We start from the raw sequence: 19,779 nt of genomic DNA on the forward strand, positions 1-19,779 counted from the left end.
TCAGTTCTAAAGCATATTTATTTCCTTCTTTGCTTTGAATTTGTTATGTTAAATCTTTTTCCAATCTGACAAAACTGCATAGAACATTTTACATCAGTTCTTTGGTAAGTGCGCTCACGAAGTAAACTACTATAGGTCTCTATACTGGCTATCTACGAAACTGCAGTGAGTCACCGCAACAGTCAAATTGTGTAGTACCCCAAATGACCTACAGGTGTCAGACTAATTCAATGTGGAATCGCATTTTACCAAAACGTGGACAGACATTGTCAACAGTGTCCCGTGTGAACAACACGGATGCTTTTGCTTTGAGGTAAAAAGTTTTATGAAAACGACACGCGCACCCTCACACACAAACATACATAGTGCGAAAGTACACAACATACCTAACAAAGCCAGAACATTCACAATCATCAATTGTCTTTTTGAATCTTTTTAAGCACCATCACTGTCCGAGGTAAACCACGCAGATCAGGTCAGAAACGCGCACATTCATTTTAAAATGTAGCAGGCCTGCGTCAGTAACTACATGTCAATTAAAGTAAACAGTTTTGCTCTTGGTGTTTTGTAGCACTAGAAATAAAAAAAAAATACAACAATTGTTTTTTTTTTTATTAATTGCAAGTTTTGTTGCAAGTGCCCATGTCTTAAATCAAACCACTGTGACAACCATTAGCTAGGCCTGCACTTCGGCAGCGACAACTGAACGTACCGAGGAGGGCTACCAAATGCTCCGTGCCTGCTGTCAACGTCCAGCCTAACACCGCACACACGTCTCCGTATTGCAGGCATCCCGTCGGTTGCTGGTGAGAAAACATAAGTTTTTAGCTCCTTAAGGCAATTAAAGTGGGCGGGGGGGATGTCTCCTGAATTACGGGACGGCTCTTATTGTCTCCAGGGCGACTAAAGCTATGGCCAGGTGCAAAGGTGTTTGCTTTCCGTCATCTTTTTCAAGATTTTGGGGGGATGGATCTTCCTGTCCACACACACCCAGTTCGTGTTCCGACTGGGATGGGCTCTCTGATTGAGTCAGCAGTCTCCGGGTTGCCATGGCAGCACAACACTAGCATTCCCTAAGCCGTAGAGGTAATTCGCTGGGATTTGGGGATTTTGTATTGCTGACGATATGCCATCTGTGGTGCTGCGAGAAAAAGTCCCAGTCCATTAGGAGCCTATTATACAAAAACAAGGAAGCAGTCAGTTCATTTGATTTTGTAAACAGTCTCTTAGCAAACATAACAACACAGACTTGTATTTACAGTAAATTTGCAATATTTTGCCTTTGTTTTGTTTAAAATAACCCAGTAATCCTCTGCATTTCTTGAACAATGTTCAGTACCTACTCATAGGCTCCAGATGGCAGTGTGCCCAGTGTTTGTGTTTGTACGTGTGTATACTAAATTACTTGTGTGTGTGTGTGTGTGTGTGTGTGTGCGTGCACACATACTGAATTACATGCGTTTGTGTGTGTGTGTGTGTGTGTATAGTGAATTATTTGTATGTGTATACTGAATTACATGTGTTTGTGTGTGCGTGCGGGTGTGTCTTATACTGAATGACACGTTTCACTGAACAATTACCAATTACTCTAAAAAACAATCTACAAAGCAATTTAAAACCAAACCATAAATGTCAGTGGGTAGGGGGGATTTTACTTTTCATGTTATTTTTTTCCTTGACTACTACTGACTGAGGTAAAACCAAAACCATGAAAAAGAACTAACGTCTAACAAGGATATAAACAAGGAACAACAAGGAGAGATCAGGGAGGGCAGAGGGTGTCAACTCAGTGGTCGCTGTGCGCTGGGGAGGTCATCTGTACCGGCAGCATGGCATTATGGGATATGACAAATGTATTGTTTGAATAGACGTTCATGTCCACCCAATCACATATAGCGAGAAGAGCAGGACTCCTGCAGAGACACTAACAAGCTCCCCCTCGCTCTCTTTCTCTTTATGCGCCCTCTCTCTCACGCTCGCTCCGCTTTCTCACTCTCTTCCTATGCTTTCACTCTTTCTGAAGCCTGTGCTTTTTTCACCAAATATTTATTTATTTATTTGTTTGTTTGTTTGTTACACTTTTTGTTTGTAAAACAGCATTTTTCCGTAAAACCCCTCCGTGTAAAAGGGCTGCACATACTGTCCTACGGTGCGGCAGGATGGCCCGGGCTTTGGCTACATGTAGTGCCACTGACTGTCCATCCCCATTCCAGCCAGCGAACCTGAGACGGAGAGAGAGGGAGCGAGAGGGAGCGAGAGGAGGAGAGGGGGGGAAGAGGAGCACAGGGGCCTTTACATATTGTCTCTTCCGTTTTCAAATTTTAAATCTGAAAGGTTTAAATGCACCTAGACAAACAAACTGCATGCATTGTGCATGGAAGCGTTTTACCTGGATGTCTGGTGCCCACGTGAGCCTGTCCGTCCAACATGAATCCTCCCATTGGCTGGCCATCAGGAGTATACGGTCCACTGTGACCTACTGCACAGAGGAGACCAAAATACTCATCAGTCAGAACTCCTAAAAAGTAATGCATACAAAAATAAATAAATACTGTTCTATCTTCTCTCTCTCTTTTTCTCACTCACTCACTCACTCACTCACTCACCCTACCCCCAGTCCCGTTAGAGTACAGTCCGTATGGGTTTAGTGAGCTGTGTCTGGTTAGCCGGTGCAAGGGCAGCAGTTCAGATCCTCAGAAATGTCTTTGAACTTCTCCAACCCTCCTCCCTGCCTTCGCCTCAAGCTCCGTGCGACCCCTGCACCCCCCCACCCCCCACCCCCGCCCATAAAGTTTACTACAGCTGAGCAGAAAAAAAAGACCAGCTCCCTTGCACTGTTTAGAGAGAGAGAGAAACGCAGGGGAGACAGAGTGGGAGAGATGCACAGAGGGTAACAGGAAAGGACATGATCGATTTGGAGAAGGGAAATAACGGGAGGATGAAATTTACCACCTGGCTTGGTTGTGTGTTTTCCATCACTTAGAAAAAGAGGTCCTCTGAATGATCCAGGCACTGTGATGTTTGTGTTTGACCCACTTAGTGGAAGTGCTTGCGAGTGCAGGGGAGAGAAGTGGACACTTCTGTGGACAGAAATGCAGGACACTCACCCGCCCGATTGGACTGGTCAATCATTGGCTGGACAATCCTTCTCCTGGCATTGATGAACCTAGGGAGAGAGCCAAAGAGAAAGAAACTATTAAGAAACATCAGGAACCGAGATAAGCTCCGATTTAACAAGAGCCAAACATTTCAATGTATGGCTACACCCCAGAATGCTTTTAGTATCTGTGCTCCTGCAATGCTTGACCTTTCACCTTTTGACTCCATGACCCCATGACCTCACATGCTGAGCAGAAGTGCAGCTCTGGCCTTTCTCAACCTAAAAATCCCCTCATGACCTCTGACCTCAAGGTGCCAGCGCCCTGGTCCGTGCATGATTTATGTCCCCCCTGCTTCACTCAGGGCACACTGGTTCCATTTCATGTTCCTTAAAAAGGTGGGGGTTATGATACCCTACAGGGTCATTTCAAAGTAGCACAACCGACGGCTTCTCCGGGAACTCGAAGACCCGAATGTTCACTCACTTGGCTTTACACAGAACACAAGCTGATTTGGAAGCACTCAAACTAGGACGTTAAAACACAGAGATGTGTCCAAGGCTCAGGAAATCGAAGTGACTGGGAGAAACCGATCCCAACGCAACAGAAGCAGCAGCGTGCCTCATGTGTGCATGTCCGTGAGCTGAAGTGCTGAATCAGACCACCTCCCCTGCCCACAGCACTCTACACGGATATGAACAGTGAAAACAGACCCTGCATACGCACGCTTAATATTAATTGACCTCAGCTGCTAAGTTCTCCCCTGTCCAGTGACCAATTGCAGGCAGACCCATATGGTGAACAAAACCCCACCTCCTCTTTTGGGGGGGGGTTGGGTTGTGATGGTAAAGGTTTGACCCCTGGCTAACCCCTCACTTCACACCATGGTGGTGACATTAGGAGCTCACACACACACACACACACACACACACACACACACACACACACACACACACACACACACACACACACACACATACATACACATATATATATATATATATATATATATATATATATATATATAATAGCAAAGTACTCAAAACCTGTGTATAATTCACTACAATTTTGAATATCTCTCTCTCTACAATTTTGAATATCTGGATCACGATTTAAAAAGTACTGAATCTCGACCCACCTCCTCCACCGAATACTGAATAATTAAATCCATGTTCAGGTCTTTTCATATGTAGTCATGACCTCATATGCATTGTTAAATACACTTAGTCTGGTCGATTCCAAACCTAACAACACATGCTAAGCAGATCACAGGATCATAAAATGTCCCCCTGGCCCCTACATAATGTGGGGGTTATGCAGCGGTCAGTGGTCATGTCTGTGTGTGTGTTTGTATTTAAATAAACCAGTCCAGCTGTTCACTGTGAAAATTCTGTTTAATTTGACAAGTGCTCGTTCGCCCTCCATTTTCTCACCTGTTTGAAGAGCAGACCTCGCTGTCGCAGTGCAGCAGCACATTCTGCACAGCTAAAGCGTAGATCATTAGAATGCAGGGAAATGATGTGAAGATGACTTTCAGTGGCAGGGTGGCTGTGGTCTTTGACTACTATGGACTTATCTGGACTTATTATGGACTTATCTGGCTCTACCTACAAATATGTGACATTCTTGAACAGAATGGAACATCAAAGTTATGAGACACAAAGTTTGAGAACTTCAGGAAGTAGACTTGTCAGATTTCAAGGAATTCCAGGACACAAGCCATCTGCTGTGAAGATCTATCAAAAGTTTTAAAGGTACTAACCCTTGATGTAGACCAAAGTTTAGTCCAATTCTAGACTTTAGTGCACTTCCAGTGGAGAGTACTTTAAAACCAAATCGTTCTGAGAAACAACAACATTTTTTTTTTTTCTGAAATAATCCAAATCTGAAATAATCCCATTCACATCTTTTTTTTCAGGGAACTTTGAGAAGGTCCTTTAAGCACTGTACAACCTAGATTACAGCTCAAACATCCTTCCACCTGAGCTGTTTACTCACTGGACAATGTTTGCGAGCAAAAAGCATACTCGCAGTAAATTTCAGTGTTCCAGGCTTGGTGGGAGGAGCCTCAAAGGAAAAACACTCGGACATGATTTTGTTTTTATCAACAAACCATCAAGCATCTAATATTTTAGCATGCCAGCAGGCAGCATGTGGAATAATTAAGTTCTGTATATCAAATATATCATCTTTCATTACCAGATAAAATAAACCACACACGTAGCACAAACAGAAATGTTTTTACGAGCTCCTGCTTGTGGCTTTGTGAGCTGATGGCAAGTTCAGCAAATTGAATCAGACTGCAGGACAGCAGACTCGAGACAGCGGGACACGCAGACGCGAGGCCACTCACCAGTTGTTGACCTGGAGGATGGTGAGTCCTGTGTCCTGAGCTAGCTGCTTCTTTTGCTCCTCAGACGGGTATGGATGCTACAGTGGAGAGAAGAGCAAATGTCTCACACACAGTCAAATCAAAAAGCACCTTTTTACACATTAGTCATTTTATTGGGGTTTTTGTGTCAGAGATTTCTCAACTGTCCACCCCCCCCAAAAAAAAACAAAAACAAAAATAGACAATAGCCAAGCTTGAGCTCCTCAGAAATCTTTCCTGAGCTCCTGAGAACTATATATTGTTGTAGTTGTTCTTGTTTTTCCTATTACGTACACACAAGCATTTAGGACTGTTCTGAGTTCTCAGAATAGTGCTTCATACTGTAGTGTCAGAAGCATCCCACAGTAAAATGGCAGTCCATTGTTTGGCTATCTGTCATGTAATCAGTGAGCTAAGAAAAGATTTTACAGGGAAAAAATAATAGGACAATGGGAAACCACAATGCTAATTTGACTATCTTTACACTCTGTTTCCTGGCCAAGCCACAAACTCATTACAAATTACAATCCTGTAACTAAGGGCAACGCCTCTAGTAAATCACTGAAGGCCTAGAGACAGCGGAGGAAACCTGAGCCTGTAGCTGTAACTGATCCTGGATCAGTGCCTAAATCTCAGCTAGACCTGACAATACAGAGGTTCTCGCCAAACCTGACTCCAGGTCAGCTTTGTTAACAACTCAGCCGCTATTCATTCTCTGCATGCTGAACACCTGTTGCTATTGCACTGGCAGCAAATGGTCGGTGAGGTTTAGTAGTTTATAGCTGAACGAGCCAAATTTGCGCCTTCGCTGTTGAGGTTTTGTGTGTGTGTGTGTGCGTGCGTGTGTGCGCGCGCACGATTATCCCGTTTTCTGGGGTAGTAAAACTGTTAGCACCCTAATTATGGGTAATTCTGAAGGGTTTGGCCTTAAAAACACCCTTACCTACCCCCACCCACCTTCCATGAGCTCTGTGCATGTCTGGTTAGAGGAGAATAGGTGCACGTTGATGTATTGTGGTAAAATTATTGTCCTACACTTTATATTATTCCCACACTGGAATTTTAGCCTACAATTACAACCAATATCTGCTACATGTCTTCGCTCGTGCACGCACGGTTTCTCCGAACTTTCTACACTTGAAATATTTTTTTCCTCTTTTGGCATTGCATTTCACACTTTTCAGGAAGGGCGTAAGACGATAGCAACAAGCTAGTTTTGGTGTCCTGTATGTGACGCTGTGGGCGTGAATGCCTAAATAATTGATGATTTTTAAAAAGTCAGTTAAGGCATTTGTACATGTTTACCACTTACCGGTTATGCTGTTTGTCCATTTATGCATATTTGGTTTGATATATGTGGTTTATTTCGCGCCAGCTGATTTCTAAACCTGCTCATTTGTAAAATGTGACGAATTGCGCGTCCAACTGCGCAGCCTACATATACGTACATTGCTCTACATATACGTATGTACACTTACTGACATTTAGCGCCACTCTGATGGACGTAGGACTAAATAAATACCACCCACTGTCTTGTCTTATCATTGTGCTCTGATCGGCACACCAAAGCGGGTGCTCTCCTCCCCTAACCCCCCACCCCTTAAAAAAACAGTCCTTTAAATCTTTACATTTGATTTAAAATTTACGAGACTGGTAATTATTTTAATTATTAGGCACCAGTAAATAAAATGTACAGAAGCAGAAGTAATCTTGGCCACAAATAAGATATTAATTCAGCTATTATCGCCCAGAAATGTCATATCGGTGCGTCTCTAGTATTGAGACAGACTAATTCATAGTAAGAGAACGTCAAAAAAAGCACGTAATCCCATTTAAATTTCAATCAACTATTGCGCATTATATTGCTATATATTTTCTATTATCTTGAAACCACAAAGACGAATATTATTGTTTAAAAACTGACACTTAATATGAAATAGCCGGAGGATGGAATTGGTAACATGTTTCCAGTCTGAAATTCATGTACGGATTTGAACACAAGAACCAATATTATAATAATTAAAAAGAAAGCTAATATAAAGTTCTAAGTTGTAGTATTTGTTTGTAGACCATGAACAACAACCAAAAAAAAAAAAAAAAAACCCTAAGATTTTTGGCTAAAACTAAGCTCAACTAAGATTTTTGAGCTACATTGTTTTCTAAAAATTACATATAAAACTCTATATAAAGCCCACACTAAAAGTGGTGTGAGCCAAAACATCATCACAGGGCCCTGATGGTGCCTGTAAAGGTAACTTAAGTGGTAACTTAAGCGATAACTGGTTACTTAAGTGTGTTGGACAGTTCATGTATCTGGGTGCTGAAGCTGTGGCAGAGCTGACGTGTGCCTGATGGTCCGCTGTCTCCCTGTCTCGCTGTTTCCCTGTCTCGCTGTCTCCCTGTTTTGCTGACTCCCTGTCTCGCTGTCTTCCTGACTCCCTGTCTCGCTGACTCCCTGTCTCGCTGACTCCCTGTCTCGCTGACTCCCTGTCTCGCTGACTCCCTGTCTCGCTGACTCCCTGTCTCGCTGACTCCCTGTCTCGCTGTCTCCCTGTCTCGCTGACTCCCTGTCTCGCTGTCTCCCTGTCTCGCTGACTCCCTGTCTCGCTGACTCCCTGTCTCGCTGACCCCCTGTCTCGCTGCCTCCCTGTCTCGCTGACTCCCTGTCTCGCTGACTCCCTGTCTCGCTGTCTCGCTGACTCCCTGTCTCGCTGACCCCCTGTCTCGCTGTCTCGCTGACCCCCTGTCTCGCTGACCCCCTGTCTCGCTGACCCCCTGTCTCGCTGACCCCCTGTCATCTGCGCACTCCACCTCTCCCCTTTCCACCTCAAAGAGAGGGAAAGAAAAGACTAGCCATGATGAATCACCTCTCCTCTCTTTCATTCTCTCCTCAATTTTTCTTTTTCCTTCACCCTACCCCACCCCACAACCCCCCCCCCCCACGTCCCGCCTTTTCTGCCCCTTCTTTCTGCGCGGGCAGTGACGGAAATTCCCCCTGCAGCCTTTCACAGGGTCCGGGTCCCCCGATGAGGCTGTCAGCTCTGTAATGGATGATGTTTTGATAACAGTGAGTGTGACCCCAGACAGATGGAGGAGGGGGATGTGGAGAAAGGCTCCGTACCCACACAAGATGCCTGGCAATTGGGGGGGTACTACAAACCCCCACCCTCACCACCACCACTTACCCCTGCCCCCATTTAAAAAAAATAAAAACTGCCCTGTTTAAACCCCTTCCAGCCTTCACATGGATGTTCACCCATTTACCTTAGTGACACTAATAGAGTCTCCTTCACTGATTTCGAATGTCTCTGTGTAAAGCGAGAGCCAGGAGGTAAGTGGCCCAAACACATGGGAGCATGCACGGAGGAAGCACTGCAGCTATAAACATCGCACAGTCTCAGCAGTGTCTAATGTGTTTGACGGTGTATGTGTGTGCCTTGTGTAACTCTGCAAATCTGCATTAGTCTGCGTTTAGCCTATGATTCTGACAGCCTTCCTAAAAATTAAGCAGTGATCAATAATTACATTTCTAAAAAGTATGAATAAGAAATATCAGTGTGAACTGAAAAAGTGTACCCAGAAAATTAAGCAGCAAAGCAAGGACAGATAGGAGGACAGACAGGAGGACAGAAAAGGACACAGAGAGGGGAACAGGAATAGAAGACAGAAAGGGTTCAGATTGGGGCGCTGAACTATTATCAATTTCTTTTATTTTTCTATATTTAAGATATTATGGCATCAAGGGGTTAAACAGATTTTCTGGTATGTGTACAGCATGTGTGCAGTCGCCGTGGGTTACTTAAGCAATCTCTGTAGATAGTGGCATTCTCTGCTATCTGTGACTCCTGACCGCTGATGAGCTCAAGAGAATTCTAGCAAACCTTGTCCAAGTGTTGAGCTGCACCACACTGCTTGTTTATTGTAACGCACACACCTCAAAACTCCACACACACACTAAACACACACTGAACACTGGACTTCATGTGCAATTTTTATGTTGTGCCTGAAATCAGCTGCAGAGCGAAGTTTCTATGTGTGTTAAGCGTTCTCAGAATCGCCCTTCAGAATCCGAAAATAGCAGCACGTTGGGGTGTGTTTTTTATTAGTGAGATATGGAGGAAGAGCTGAGGGTGAATGCCAGGACTGTTCCTGCTCACTACTGCTGCAGCCACACATCTGCTAACTGGAGGGTGGCAAATTACACGCTAATTACCCAGCACATATTACAGCCTGTGTGCATGTGTGTGTATATGTGTGTGTGTGTTCTTGAGAGTTTGAGAGTGATTATATGTGGCCCTGATCAATCCATATTTAAATAATGTAAAATTGTAAATATAGTGTCTCTTGTTTGAATATTGTGTTCGGTTTATAAGTGGAGGATGTATGTATAAATGAATCCCTCCCATGTTGCCATGGCAACATTGGTTATTCTTGTAATGAAATTCAACCTTTATTATGGGAACAATATGAAAGTGTCTCCTCACCAACCTGCAGGAAAGTGCATTAGTTACAGTTTATTATAAGGTACCAAGAGACCCAGATTAAGATCTTTTATTGTGTTTGATTCTTTGAAACTGAAAGCACAAAACATTTATTATTGGTAACTGAGGTTGAGAGGTTAGGGTTAAGTTTAGAAAGTTCTTATTGCTTGTAGGTAATTACATATATATAATACTTCACTGACAAGATATAAAAATAAAGTTTTCAGACTAAAAACAAACTTCTGTGTGTGTGTGTGTGTGTGTGTGTCGGGGGTGGGGGGCATACATCTGTACCCCCCTGCATACAAAAAATAATGCAATATCACACTTTAATACTGGAAAGTTCTATGCTGATGTTTAATGAGAGTAAACAGTGTAAACCACTTTTATAATGAATAAATACTAAAATGATAATATGTGGGCCCATAATTGAATATTGCATATACGTTTGCGTGGACTAAAGTCTGCATAAACAACAAACTAATTTAAACCTTACGTTATACCTAAAATGGGATATTGCTATAAGTAAAAAAGAAAACATGTCCGTAACGAATAAATTGTACCTAAGATTGTTATAAAGCATTTATACAGCTTTGGAAGAGAAGATCAGCAGGAAGTTAAAACATTTGTGCCTACCGTTAGGTGTTGAAACAGCCAAGCTCGCATGATGTTGGTTGCCACTTTAGGAAAAATCCCCCTTTTCTTGCTGTTCCTCCGGTCCTTGTCTGCATCTTCATCATCTCCGGTGCTTGGTGAAGCAGCGCAGTGGTCCAGAAGGTCACCTGTTTGACAAATCCCATACAAAACCTCAGCTGAATGCACAGAGATACATAAACAAGTTATTAATGGTTTATAAAAGGGTGATAGACTGTTGTTAACGCTTAGGGAATGGCAGAATAAATAGGGCATTTAGCTTAGCAAAAGGTTTGGTGTAGAGAAAAGAACATTCCATTTTCTGGCACTCAAACACAGATTTTCTCATAGAAACCTTTACATACTATTTCAGCTAAAACTGATACTACTCATATCGGATTTAATACGTATATAATATCATAAAGTTCCCTTCCATCGTAATAACACAGGACACATAACAGCAGCATCTATAGCATTTGTTATCACACACACACACACACACCTAACCCAACAGATTTCACCTAAGACCTAATATATATTTGTGTGTGTATGTGTGAGTATACGCACTTGTGTTGCTGCGGTTTGTTTGTGCAGATATGTGTATTTACACTGGCCCAGAGGTACACACGTATACACACACACACACACACACACACACACACACAAACAAACACACTTGCATGCACGCACACATTACGGACAGTATTCAACGTGATCCTCAATGCTACAGTTTTACGTCTGCATTCTTTTGGTAAAAGTCACGCCTGACTGCATGCCTACCCCACACCCAGAAGAGAAACCGAGTACACGTGACCGTGCCGAGAATGATTTTTCATCAGCAGAACAGAATAACAGACTTGTGTGAGAAACACGGCGATGGTGCCTGCTGCCCAGGGAGCACAGTCACCTGGAAAGGGACGCCAACCTGCCAGCCTCCATACGGGAGGATGCGCGCAGTCTGCAGAGGATCACGGCATGAACTCAAAGCGTTAACAGCAGGAGAGCGTGAGGGTTGCAGGCACCGTGTAAAGCGCTTGCGTTTGATGGCTGGAAGACTCCGGAGAATTGTCTTTCTCTGTATCCTTCTCCCTCCTCTCACACACACGCCTTTCTTTCTCTCAGCTGTGCCTCATCCACTCTCATAGTTAGGGAAGCATTTCATACGAAGATGCAGGGAGGTTACGCGCACACACATGCGTGCGAACACATTTAAATAACTGTGTATTCTGGTTTTTATTGGCCATGGTTTGGTGCACAGGACTGAGAAGTATTGACAAGACTCTTTATGTCCACTATGCACCATTTCCTAAATAATCTATACACACACACACACACACACACACACACACACAGCTGCACATATACAGGCTAGCCCATGTGCACACATAGGCTAGTGTAATATATATTAAAACACATGTACAGACTAGCCCTATGTGCACTCTCACACAAATGCACATGCATGTACAAGCTCACATTCACAATTTACCAAAAGACACACACACACACACACACACAAACGCACACATACTGCAGCTAGAAAGCTTCACTTGAAACCAAAAAACCTTTATTCCTGAGTGGCTGTGGATATGTGTGTGTTGTGTGTGTGTGTGTGTGTGTGTGTGTGTGTGTGTGTGTGTGTGTGTGCGCCGATGCATGGATATGTGTGTGCGTACGCATGTGTGTGGGTTCAGTAGTAGACCCCCAAAGTGGTGCTAAAGTGTAAACGTATGCAGGAGATGACAAAACCTTTGCAGCTCTGTTTCACTTGGCATACAGTGAGCACTTCACAAATACTCATGCTAATATGACAGAAACACGTGTGTGTGTGTGTGTGTGTGTGTGTGTGTGTGTGTGTGTGTGTGTGATTACCATGTTCACTACTGTTATCTCCGTTGAGGGAACTGGGTCGTCCACTGCAGGGTGCAGGACCTTCCGTGGAGTGAACTGAAATGGAGTCATCTTCCCTCCAACACACCTAGAGAGAGAGAGACAGAGAGAGACAGAGAAATATATATTTGTCATATGTCCCTGAGTATTTGATATAAGTAATATATAACTTGGTCCAGTACAGTATGAAACTGCATACCAGACACATGCAGTAAGAGATAATATCGAACACATGCTCCAGTTTTATGTTCACACACACGCGTGCGTGCACACACACGCATACACATATATGGCCTGACAGTGTCATTAAACATTAACATACACACACACACACACTTTTGAGACACAGTCATAATTTATACACATTTATATACACAGCCCGACAAATATATGGAAAACGTGGAAGTGCATTTGAATAGACATGAAATGACTGACACAGATCCACACAGGGAGAGAGAGAGCTTTAGATATGGTGGGTGACATACACACAAATGCAATACATCTTCATTAAAAACATCTACATTAAATACATCTTCTTAATTTCCAAAAACAAACAGAAATTCAGCCACCTGTGGCTTTGTGTACTAACACCACAGTCTTGCATATCTTTGAAATACAATGGACCCAAATTGTTCCTCTTCAAATGCCAGGATGCGTTCTGTAGCTGACTCAGTCCCGATACGAAACATCATTAGAGGGTAAAAATGTTCAGGTTCCACATAAGCAGTGATCCTTGACTTCTCCCTCTATTATCCCAGCCTAACCGTAGCAAAAATAAAAAACTGACATCAGAACAACTGCAAAGGGGAATGCTTCTTTAAACCGTAAAACCAACACCAGGAATTGACGGTGCACGTTTAGTTTTATCAGAAATAAACTCGTCTCAATGTTCTGTGCGCTTCATGCTGTCTTTTAATGCGACGCTTCCAGTTAAGCTGACCTGCCATTTTAGCCATTCTTACCGGGTAAACGCTCCGTCCCGTAATGGCCAGTACTGAAACGGCGAATAAAGACTACATCGCCCTGCACCGACGATAAGAGAGCAAGCAACTCCTTTGTAGGCCTATACAGTATATGCGCGAGCCCTATTGTGTCACGCGAAGCGCAAACCCCTACAGTGACGGGCTGAACCCGAGAGCGCGCGAGGAAACTTGAGTTGCCGCTTGTCGTTCCGGTCTTGGGCCCCGTAACGTAAACAACCTCTCGAGCATAACGTTACCGCGCGCTTCCTGCGTGGGTGTATGCGTTGGCAGTGTTGCGCGCCTAATGTTAGAAATCAAAACACCAAGCGTTCGTCTTTCAGCTCAATTTAACTGGTTTGCCCTGCCGATTTGATACCATCCCAATAACATTTCAAACCGGCCCCGCTTAGAACGTCTTTGAAACGTTTGATAGTAATTAAGTAGGATAACACTCACTTGATCTACAGGCCCGGAGCTTCGAGTAAATTCGTCGCTGTCAGATTTGGACCCCCCTTCTCGATCATCGACAACCAAGTCGATTGGCATCTTCCCTTTCAAACAGCTGATATATCGATGGCAGAAATTATCACAAAGCTCGTGAACCTGACGCGCGAAAAGGGCACAATCAATTCAACAATATCAACAACAATAACAACAACAACAACCTACTACTACTACTACTACTACTACTACTACTAATAATAATAATAATAGTAGTAATAGTAATAATAGCCTACACATTAATAGAAAGTCAGAAGAAAAGCCTACCTTTTCCAATTCTAAAAGATGAAAGCGTAAAACTTGTATGGATTGCACCATCTATGAAACAGAAACATGGGAAATCAACACGCGAACTCAAGGGCGACGTATGAACCGGTCAGGTATGAACCCTTTATGCATAAATCTGTGCGTTCCATAAGTGGACCGCCTTTTCAGTAATTTAATGATCAGCGCGTAATTTTAACGTAACTTGTTCAACAGGAACATGTGACTTACCAAATTATCCAAATCTGGATTGGACGAAAAGTAGGGTTTTTCTGCCCGTATCTATAAATAAAGGAAAATAAATAAATAAATAAATAAATAAATAAATAAATAAATAAATAAATAAATAAATAAATAAACAGCGCCGTTTATCTACACCGCATGCGGGAAAGCAAGTTTTAACTATTACATTGGCACATACATCAAAGCGTCTAGTGCTATAAATATAGGCTTACTGTTGTTTTATATTCATTAGTTTGAGTAAATGTTTCATTTGCCTAATGCACACTGTTAAAGATGGAAAAGCAGCTTATTTGGCTGACCTGTTTTGAGAATACTGTAATATCTTCATCAAAAGACGCGGAGGAACACACGTCGCCCGCAAGTCCGCTCTCTCTCGGAGTACAAGTTGCTAATTCACATTTCTCGAAAACTAGTGCAAGTAGAGGGAAAAGCGGGTGTCTGTATCAAAACACAAAATGGCCTTTAGTTATTTATCCAGCAGTCTCTATTTTGCGAAATAAAATAAAATAAAAAATTTAATAATAATAATAATAATAATAATAATAATAATAATAATAATAATAATAATAATAATGAATTGAATTTAAAATAGCTGCACTTTTGGGCCTACAGATATCGCATACTGTTCTTTAATTTTTTTTTTTTCAGTTAAGGAACCAAATTCTTTGTTGAAATATATTTAAACTGTTTAATCAAAACCTTCATTTATGAAAATATAATACTAGAAAAAAAAAAGATTACATTTTAAGTAAGATTTGGCTGTTGTGGCGATTAAACAGTGAAATTCCACAAAATAAAAATACCCGACTAACCTTTTAATTTTGTTAATATAGACGGGGATGTTTAAAACTGAAAATTAGAAACTGAAGCATATATTTAAGGGAAAATCTCTGTTGAGAATCTGTTTTCTCGACCAAACAATCATTTTTAATGCAAAACACACATGGAAAATATGTCTTAGAATTTTGGCATGTTGCCTGAGTCTGTTTCTTTTAGTTACCTATAAAAGACACCCACCCATAAATTGCATCTTTGTCGCGTTTTACTGCGTCGTTAACGGGCGAGCCCACACCGGGAGCTGTGGAGAGCGCGTACTGGTGCGCGTGTAGCGGATGGCCTGGGTTCACGTGAACCGCCTGCATGGCTCGGGCCGCGTGAGGATCCCCGTACATCGGAGACGGAATTCCGAGCCCATCCATACCGTAATGGACCAACTCCTCGTACTAAACACAAAATGTAAACTGGAATGAATTCAGGGTTTAAGTCACATTTCCATTACAGGCATTGAAAATGTGGTAAGAAAACATACGAACGCTTAAGATAAAAAATAGATCAAAGTGCCATAATACAAATAAGATGCATAAAAACTCAACGAATCTTTTAAATTAGATTTTGTATGCCTTGCTGCGTTGTTAACAACGTTATGTTTCATGTGGTCAAATTTTTTATTCAAATATAACGTGGACTATATTTAGCTGGTTGCAAACACATAAAATAATTTTTCCTTGTAAATTAAGTAACTGTCCCCCCCCCCCCCCCCCCCCCCCCCCGAAAGTTATGTTCTTGCATTATGACTAAAAGAGTTTAAAGGAACACCACCATGTATAATAATGATCAGAGTGAAACTACCCAGTTTTCCTTTCGATGCACGTTTAAAATTAAAGCAACAAATCTGATCGAAAATCTATAAATTCTAATGACAGATATTTTGACAAACTGCAGCCGGTCAGTGTCCCCCCTTTGGAATTTTCTTCTCTAAAAGCCACTGAACCAAAAACAGAGACATTACACACAGTAAGTGCCACCACGTCACGCCCGCCGCAACAGGTATTTAGATAAAACGATTCATGCGTCCTGAGCACAGCGCATCACAAATATTAAAAAGTTTATATCTGATAAAGTATCTGTTTGTAAAAAACAAACAGTGTTAGGCCTCGTATGTTCGTGCAGTTTCTCTTAGGCCTACTGCTAGAAACATCCCATAACCAGTAAATAGTATTGATGCCCCCGTAGACGCACAGACAAAACTTCAAATGCAAAAAGCCCTTTAAAATGTATAGAATGGTAAAAGATAAATAAAAGATACGTGTAGACCAGCTGTACTCGAAATATGTCGACTGGATTTCTGAGTTTTAAGACGCTCATAATTCTATTATTTGCTGTATTACTATACAAATAAATGTTTCGTGTCTAGACAAAATTTCCAAGATAAGTTAATCGACCACGATTCACGTCCTCTGCAGTATTGCAGCTCAAGTCCTTACGCACCCGCTGCGCCATGAGAAGGCTGTCACCGACTCCGTGTTCTCACCAAGTCCAGCTTTCAGGATTCGGAGGCCGGTTTAGCAGAAGAACAAACACGCAACTTCTTACACCACATCAGGAACTCCCAAATATATCTGACGTGCGCGTCAGAGGCTGATTGTAAACAATAACATTGTAATCCGTCTAAGAACTCTTGTTCGGCGCAAAGACGGCTGATAGAGGCTCGGACGCCGAAGGCTGCTAATGTTGGGAATACGCCTCTTTGCCAGCCACAGTCCAGCCGTCCACACCGACGCGTTCACAGGTATTAATATCGACTGCTAAAGTGTGCAATAATGAATCGTTTCTTCGTGCACTTATTAGAACTTCAAATCGCTCCGAGTGTTTGCAATATTTTAAAGTTCAGAAAAAAATGCCATTCTGTCTTCAGTTACTGAAGTCACATATTCTTAATCCAACATCGTGTCTTCGACCTGGCGACGAATTGGGCGAGTGGAGGGGGGGTATTCTTAAAGGAGCCGCAGCGAGCAAACCGTGTGTGTAATCTAATTGTGCGCTCAAGAGATTTGCACTGTGGGTAGTCGTCTATAAAATATAAAAATAGCTGTAAACTGTGTATAAAATATGTGTGAACGTATCTTTTTATCAGAAGGCTTCATAGGCATAATTTTTGTACCGTCGATTTTGGATTGGGCCAAAAACAAACAAACAAATAGACTAATTAAATATTTGGAACTAGCTCGTGCAAATGCTCGCCTTGGCACCAGAACGTTTGAGCAAAGTTTGGCACATTAGGAGAATGTTGGAGTCATAGTGGAGCGTTTTTCACTCTATTTGTATAAATCATTGTAGCCTAGGTTACCAATTCTCAAACGATATAGCCTAATGTACCCTAGGTTACCAAAACTCAGACTATATATCTTAAGCAATCTTTCCTAATCATCTTTCAAAATTTCAAAACCACTTCCACGATTTAGATAATATAAATATGACGTACACACATACATACACACACACGCACGAACACAAGGTGACACACGTACGCACGAACACGCGTGTGTGTGTGTGTGTGTTTAGATTGTATATTGCAGATTTAAATAGCAGCTATAACCTAAAACTAATGATTTTTTTTATTCACACGAAAAATGATGCGGGCTTGTTCTTTGTGAGCTAAACCACTGAAGGAAAGGCTTTAATGTGTAAGGCATTGCCCATATTCTTTTATAAACCTGTAATAAAGGAGACAACAAGAACTCGCTACCATATAAAGAAAACACAATCTAAGGCTTTGAACTAGTTCTTATTGGAAAGGACTAGATAGAACTTCATAGAACTAGTTATTATTTCGAAGGTTTTCTTTTAACTGTTTCATAATAGCAGTCCAAACGATTTTTAGAACAAACGGCCGTTATATATTGGATAATTTATAATACATAAGCCCATCGATGTTTTGGTTAATAAATTGCTTCTTGCGATCTATTATGATGCATTATGTACAGTGTCACCTATTTACAAAACTAGAACGCTTAATATGGACCCTATTGCGACCATGTCCAACGTAACATATGAGACCCATGATTGTTTTTAGGCTGATAGAGTCTACTATGGCCCACATCTATAAGGGTTCTCGCTGTAAGAATGTTTGTTTTCATTTTTCCCTTCAACACAATTAGTATGAAGACTGTCTGTTAAATATTAAGTCCGCTATTATTATTCCGTTAATTTAACGTTGTAACGCCGTCTTACTTTAGAGAAACAAGTTTCGAAATCCTGACGAAACATATTTTCTCAATGCTCTTGGCGCCTCCTACGGGTGTAAACGAATATAGTGCAGATTAGTTTTCAAGCCACTTTACGCTGGCAGTATCTGAAAGATATACGACCTACATCAAAATCTGAAGAAAAGCTTGACTAATCGTGTTAATAACGTTGACTCCGCTGTGACTTTAAGTAATTACATTTTTAATCAGGTTAAAGGTGATTGCAGCTATTTTATTCTATACTTTCTTATGCTTTAAATGCCTAGAGCAACATATTCCATCATGAATAAATAGACACTTGTCTTTATGTAAAGCAACATATTCCACAAAAAAATAAATAAAATTACAAATGTTTTAGTTCGAATTATTTAATGATAGGCCTGGTTTGTGCATCTAGTGTGTACAGTATAGATACATCCCTTTTTTTGCTTTCTAAATGAAATGAAATGAAAAAGCCTGATTATTTAAACACGGCTCAAATATGACGCGACAATCCATCCATCGATCGGTCCATACGTCCAACCGCATCACCAACCGCGTCCTACAGCATCTGTTCTTCAAAGCGACAAAAAAAATGTGTAATTGCATATCATAACCACAAGGTGGCAAAAGATGAAAGGTTTTACGAAAAGAAGTACCAGCATGATAAAGGCTAATGTATCGATATAATGGATATAATTTTGCGGTATAAGACCGTCACCATACCATGTTTTTTGAATAGGTTACTCTATCTATTGTAAAAGAATAAAACAACAACAGCTTCTATCTATCTATCTATCTATCTATCTATCTATCTATCTATCTATCTATCTATCTATCTATCTATCTATCTATCTATCTATCTATCTATCTATCTATCTATCTATCTATCTACATATGAATGTGGCACAAATGCTTTATAACTTCACGGTTTCACACCGGCCTTCTGTTAAAACCTGTTTTGGAGCTGCTCTGGAAAATAATTTTGGAGTATGACTGAGTAAACTACGATTTTTATTCCCCTTACGCGCTTGATCGTCATGAATGGCATAGTTGCAACAGCCTTCGTCCTTTAAAATAGCATCGGTTTTAGTTGGATAGCACATTACTCTATGAGGAATCTATAAAAAAAATAAATATATGTCGAAACGTCTTCTAAACGCGTTAGGTGACAGGCAATGTGGCGCGGGTTTCTGTCAGCTCTACCTCTCCGACCCCAACACACGGAGATCCCTCCATCCAAAACGGTCTGCGGTCCTTCGACTCTGACGTCATTGCTTCCGCAGGCCCCCCCCATCCCCCATCCCCTCCCCATCGCTTGACCCCCCCCCCTCC

General features: G+C 41.7%; 1 protein-coding gene and 1 long non-coding RNA gene across 2 annotated transcripts; both read right to left on the reverse strand.

Moving 5' to 3' along the window:
• On the reverse strand, window positions 1-17,202 carry meis1a (Meis homeobox 1 a). Its single transcript, XM_027013711.2, has 13 exons — window positions 16,709-17,202; window positions 15,458-15,663; window positions 14,740-14,878; window positions 14,429-14,479; window positions 14,201-14,251; window positions 13,889-14,035; window positions 12,453-12,558; window positions 10,587-10,732; window positions 5,452-5,528; window positions 3,108-3,166; window positions 2,390-2,479; window positions 2,141-2,222; window positions 1-1,172 (listed from the first exon to the last, which is right to left on the reverse strand). Exons 1-12 carry the CDS (start codon window positions 16,718-16,720, stop codon window positions 2,176-2,178), a joined length of 1,131 nt encoding a protein of 376 aa, XP_026869512.2. The 5' UTR covers window positions 16,721-17,202; the 3' UTR covers window positions 1-1,172; window positions 2,141-2,175.
• A 1,615-nt stretch (window positions 17,203-18,817) lies between these two features.
• LOC118242732 lies at window positions 18,818-19,720 on the reverse strand. The gene is made up of 2 exons (XR_004777015.1): window positions 19,651-19,720; window positions 18,818-19,020 (listed from the first exon to the last, which is right to left on the reverse strand). It is a non-coding gene; the product is annotated as an uncharacterized LOC118242732 (long non-coding RNA).
• Window positions 19,721-19,779: the final 59 nt, after the last annotated feature.

The sequence above is a fragment of the Electrophorus electricus genome, chromosome 16 (assembly GCF_013358815.1).
Source record: "Electrophorus electricus isolate fEleEle1 chromosome 16, fEleEle1.pri, whole genome shotgun sequence".
Classification (NCBI taxonomy): Eukaryota; Metazoa; Chordata; class Actinopteri; order Gymnotiformes; family Gymnotidae; genus Electrophorus; species Electrophorus electricus.

What these genes read in the sequence shown, in the direction of transcription:
- meis1a (XM_027013711.2), bottom strand. An exon ending in TTACAGTATTCTCAAAACAG is followed by an intron (nt 14,480 to 14,739) that starts GTCAGCCAAATA and finishes CTTTATTTATAG; the next exon opens with ATACGGGCAGAAAAACCCTA. An exon ending in ATCCAGATTTGGATAATTTG is followed by an intron (nt 14,252 to 14,428) that starts GTAAGTCACATG and finishes TCTGTTTCATAG; the next exon opens with ATGGTGCAATCCATACAAGT.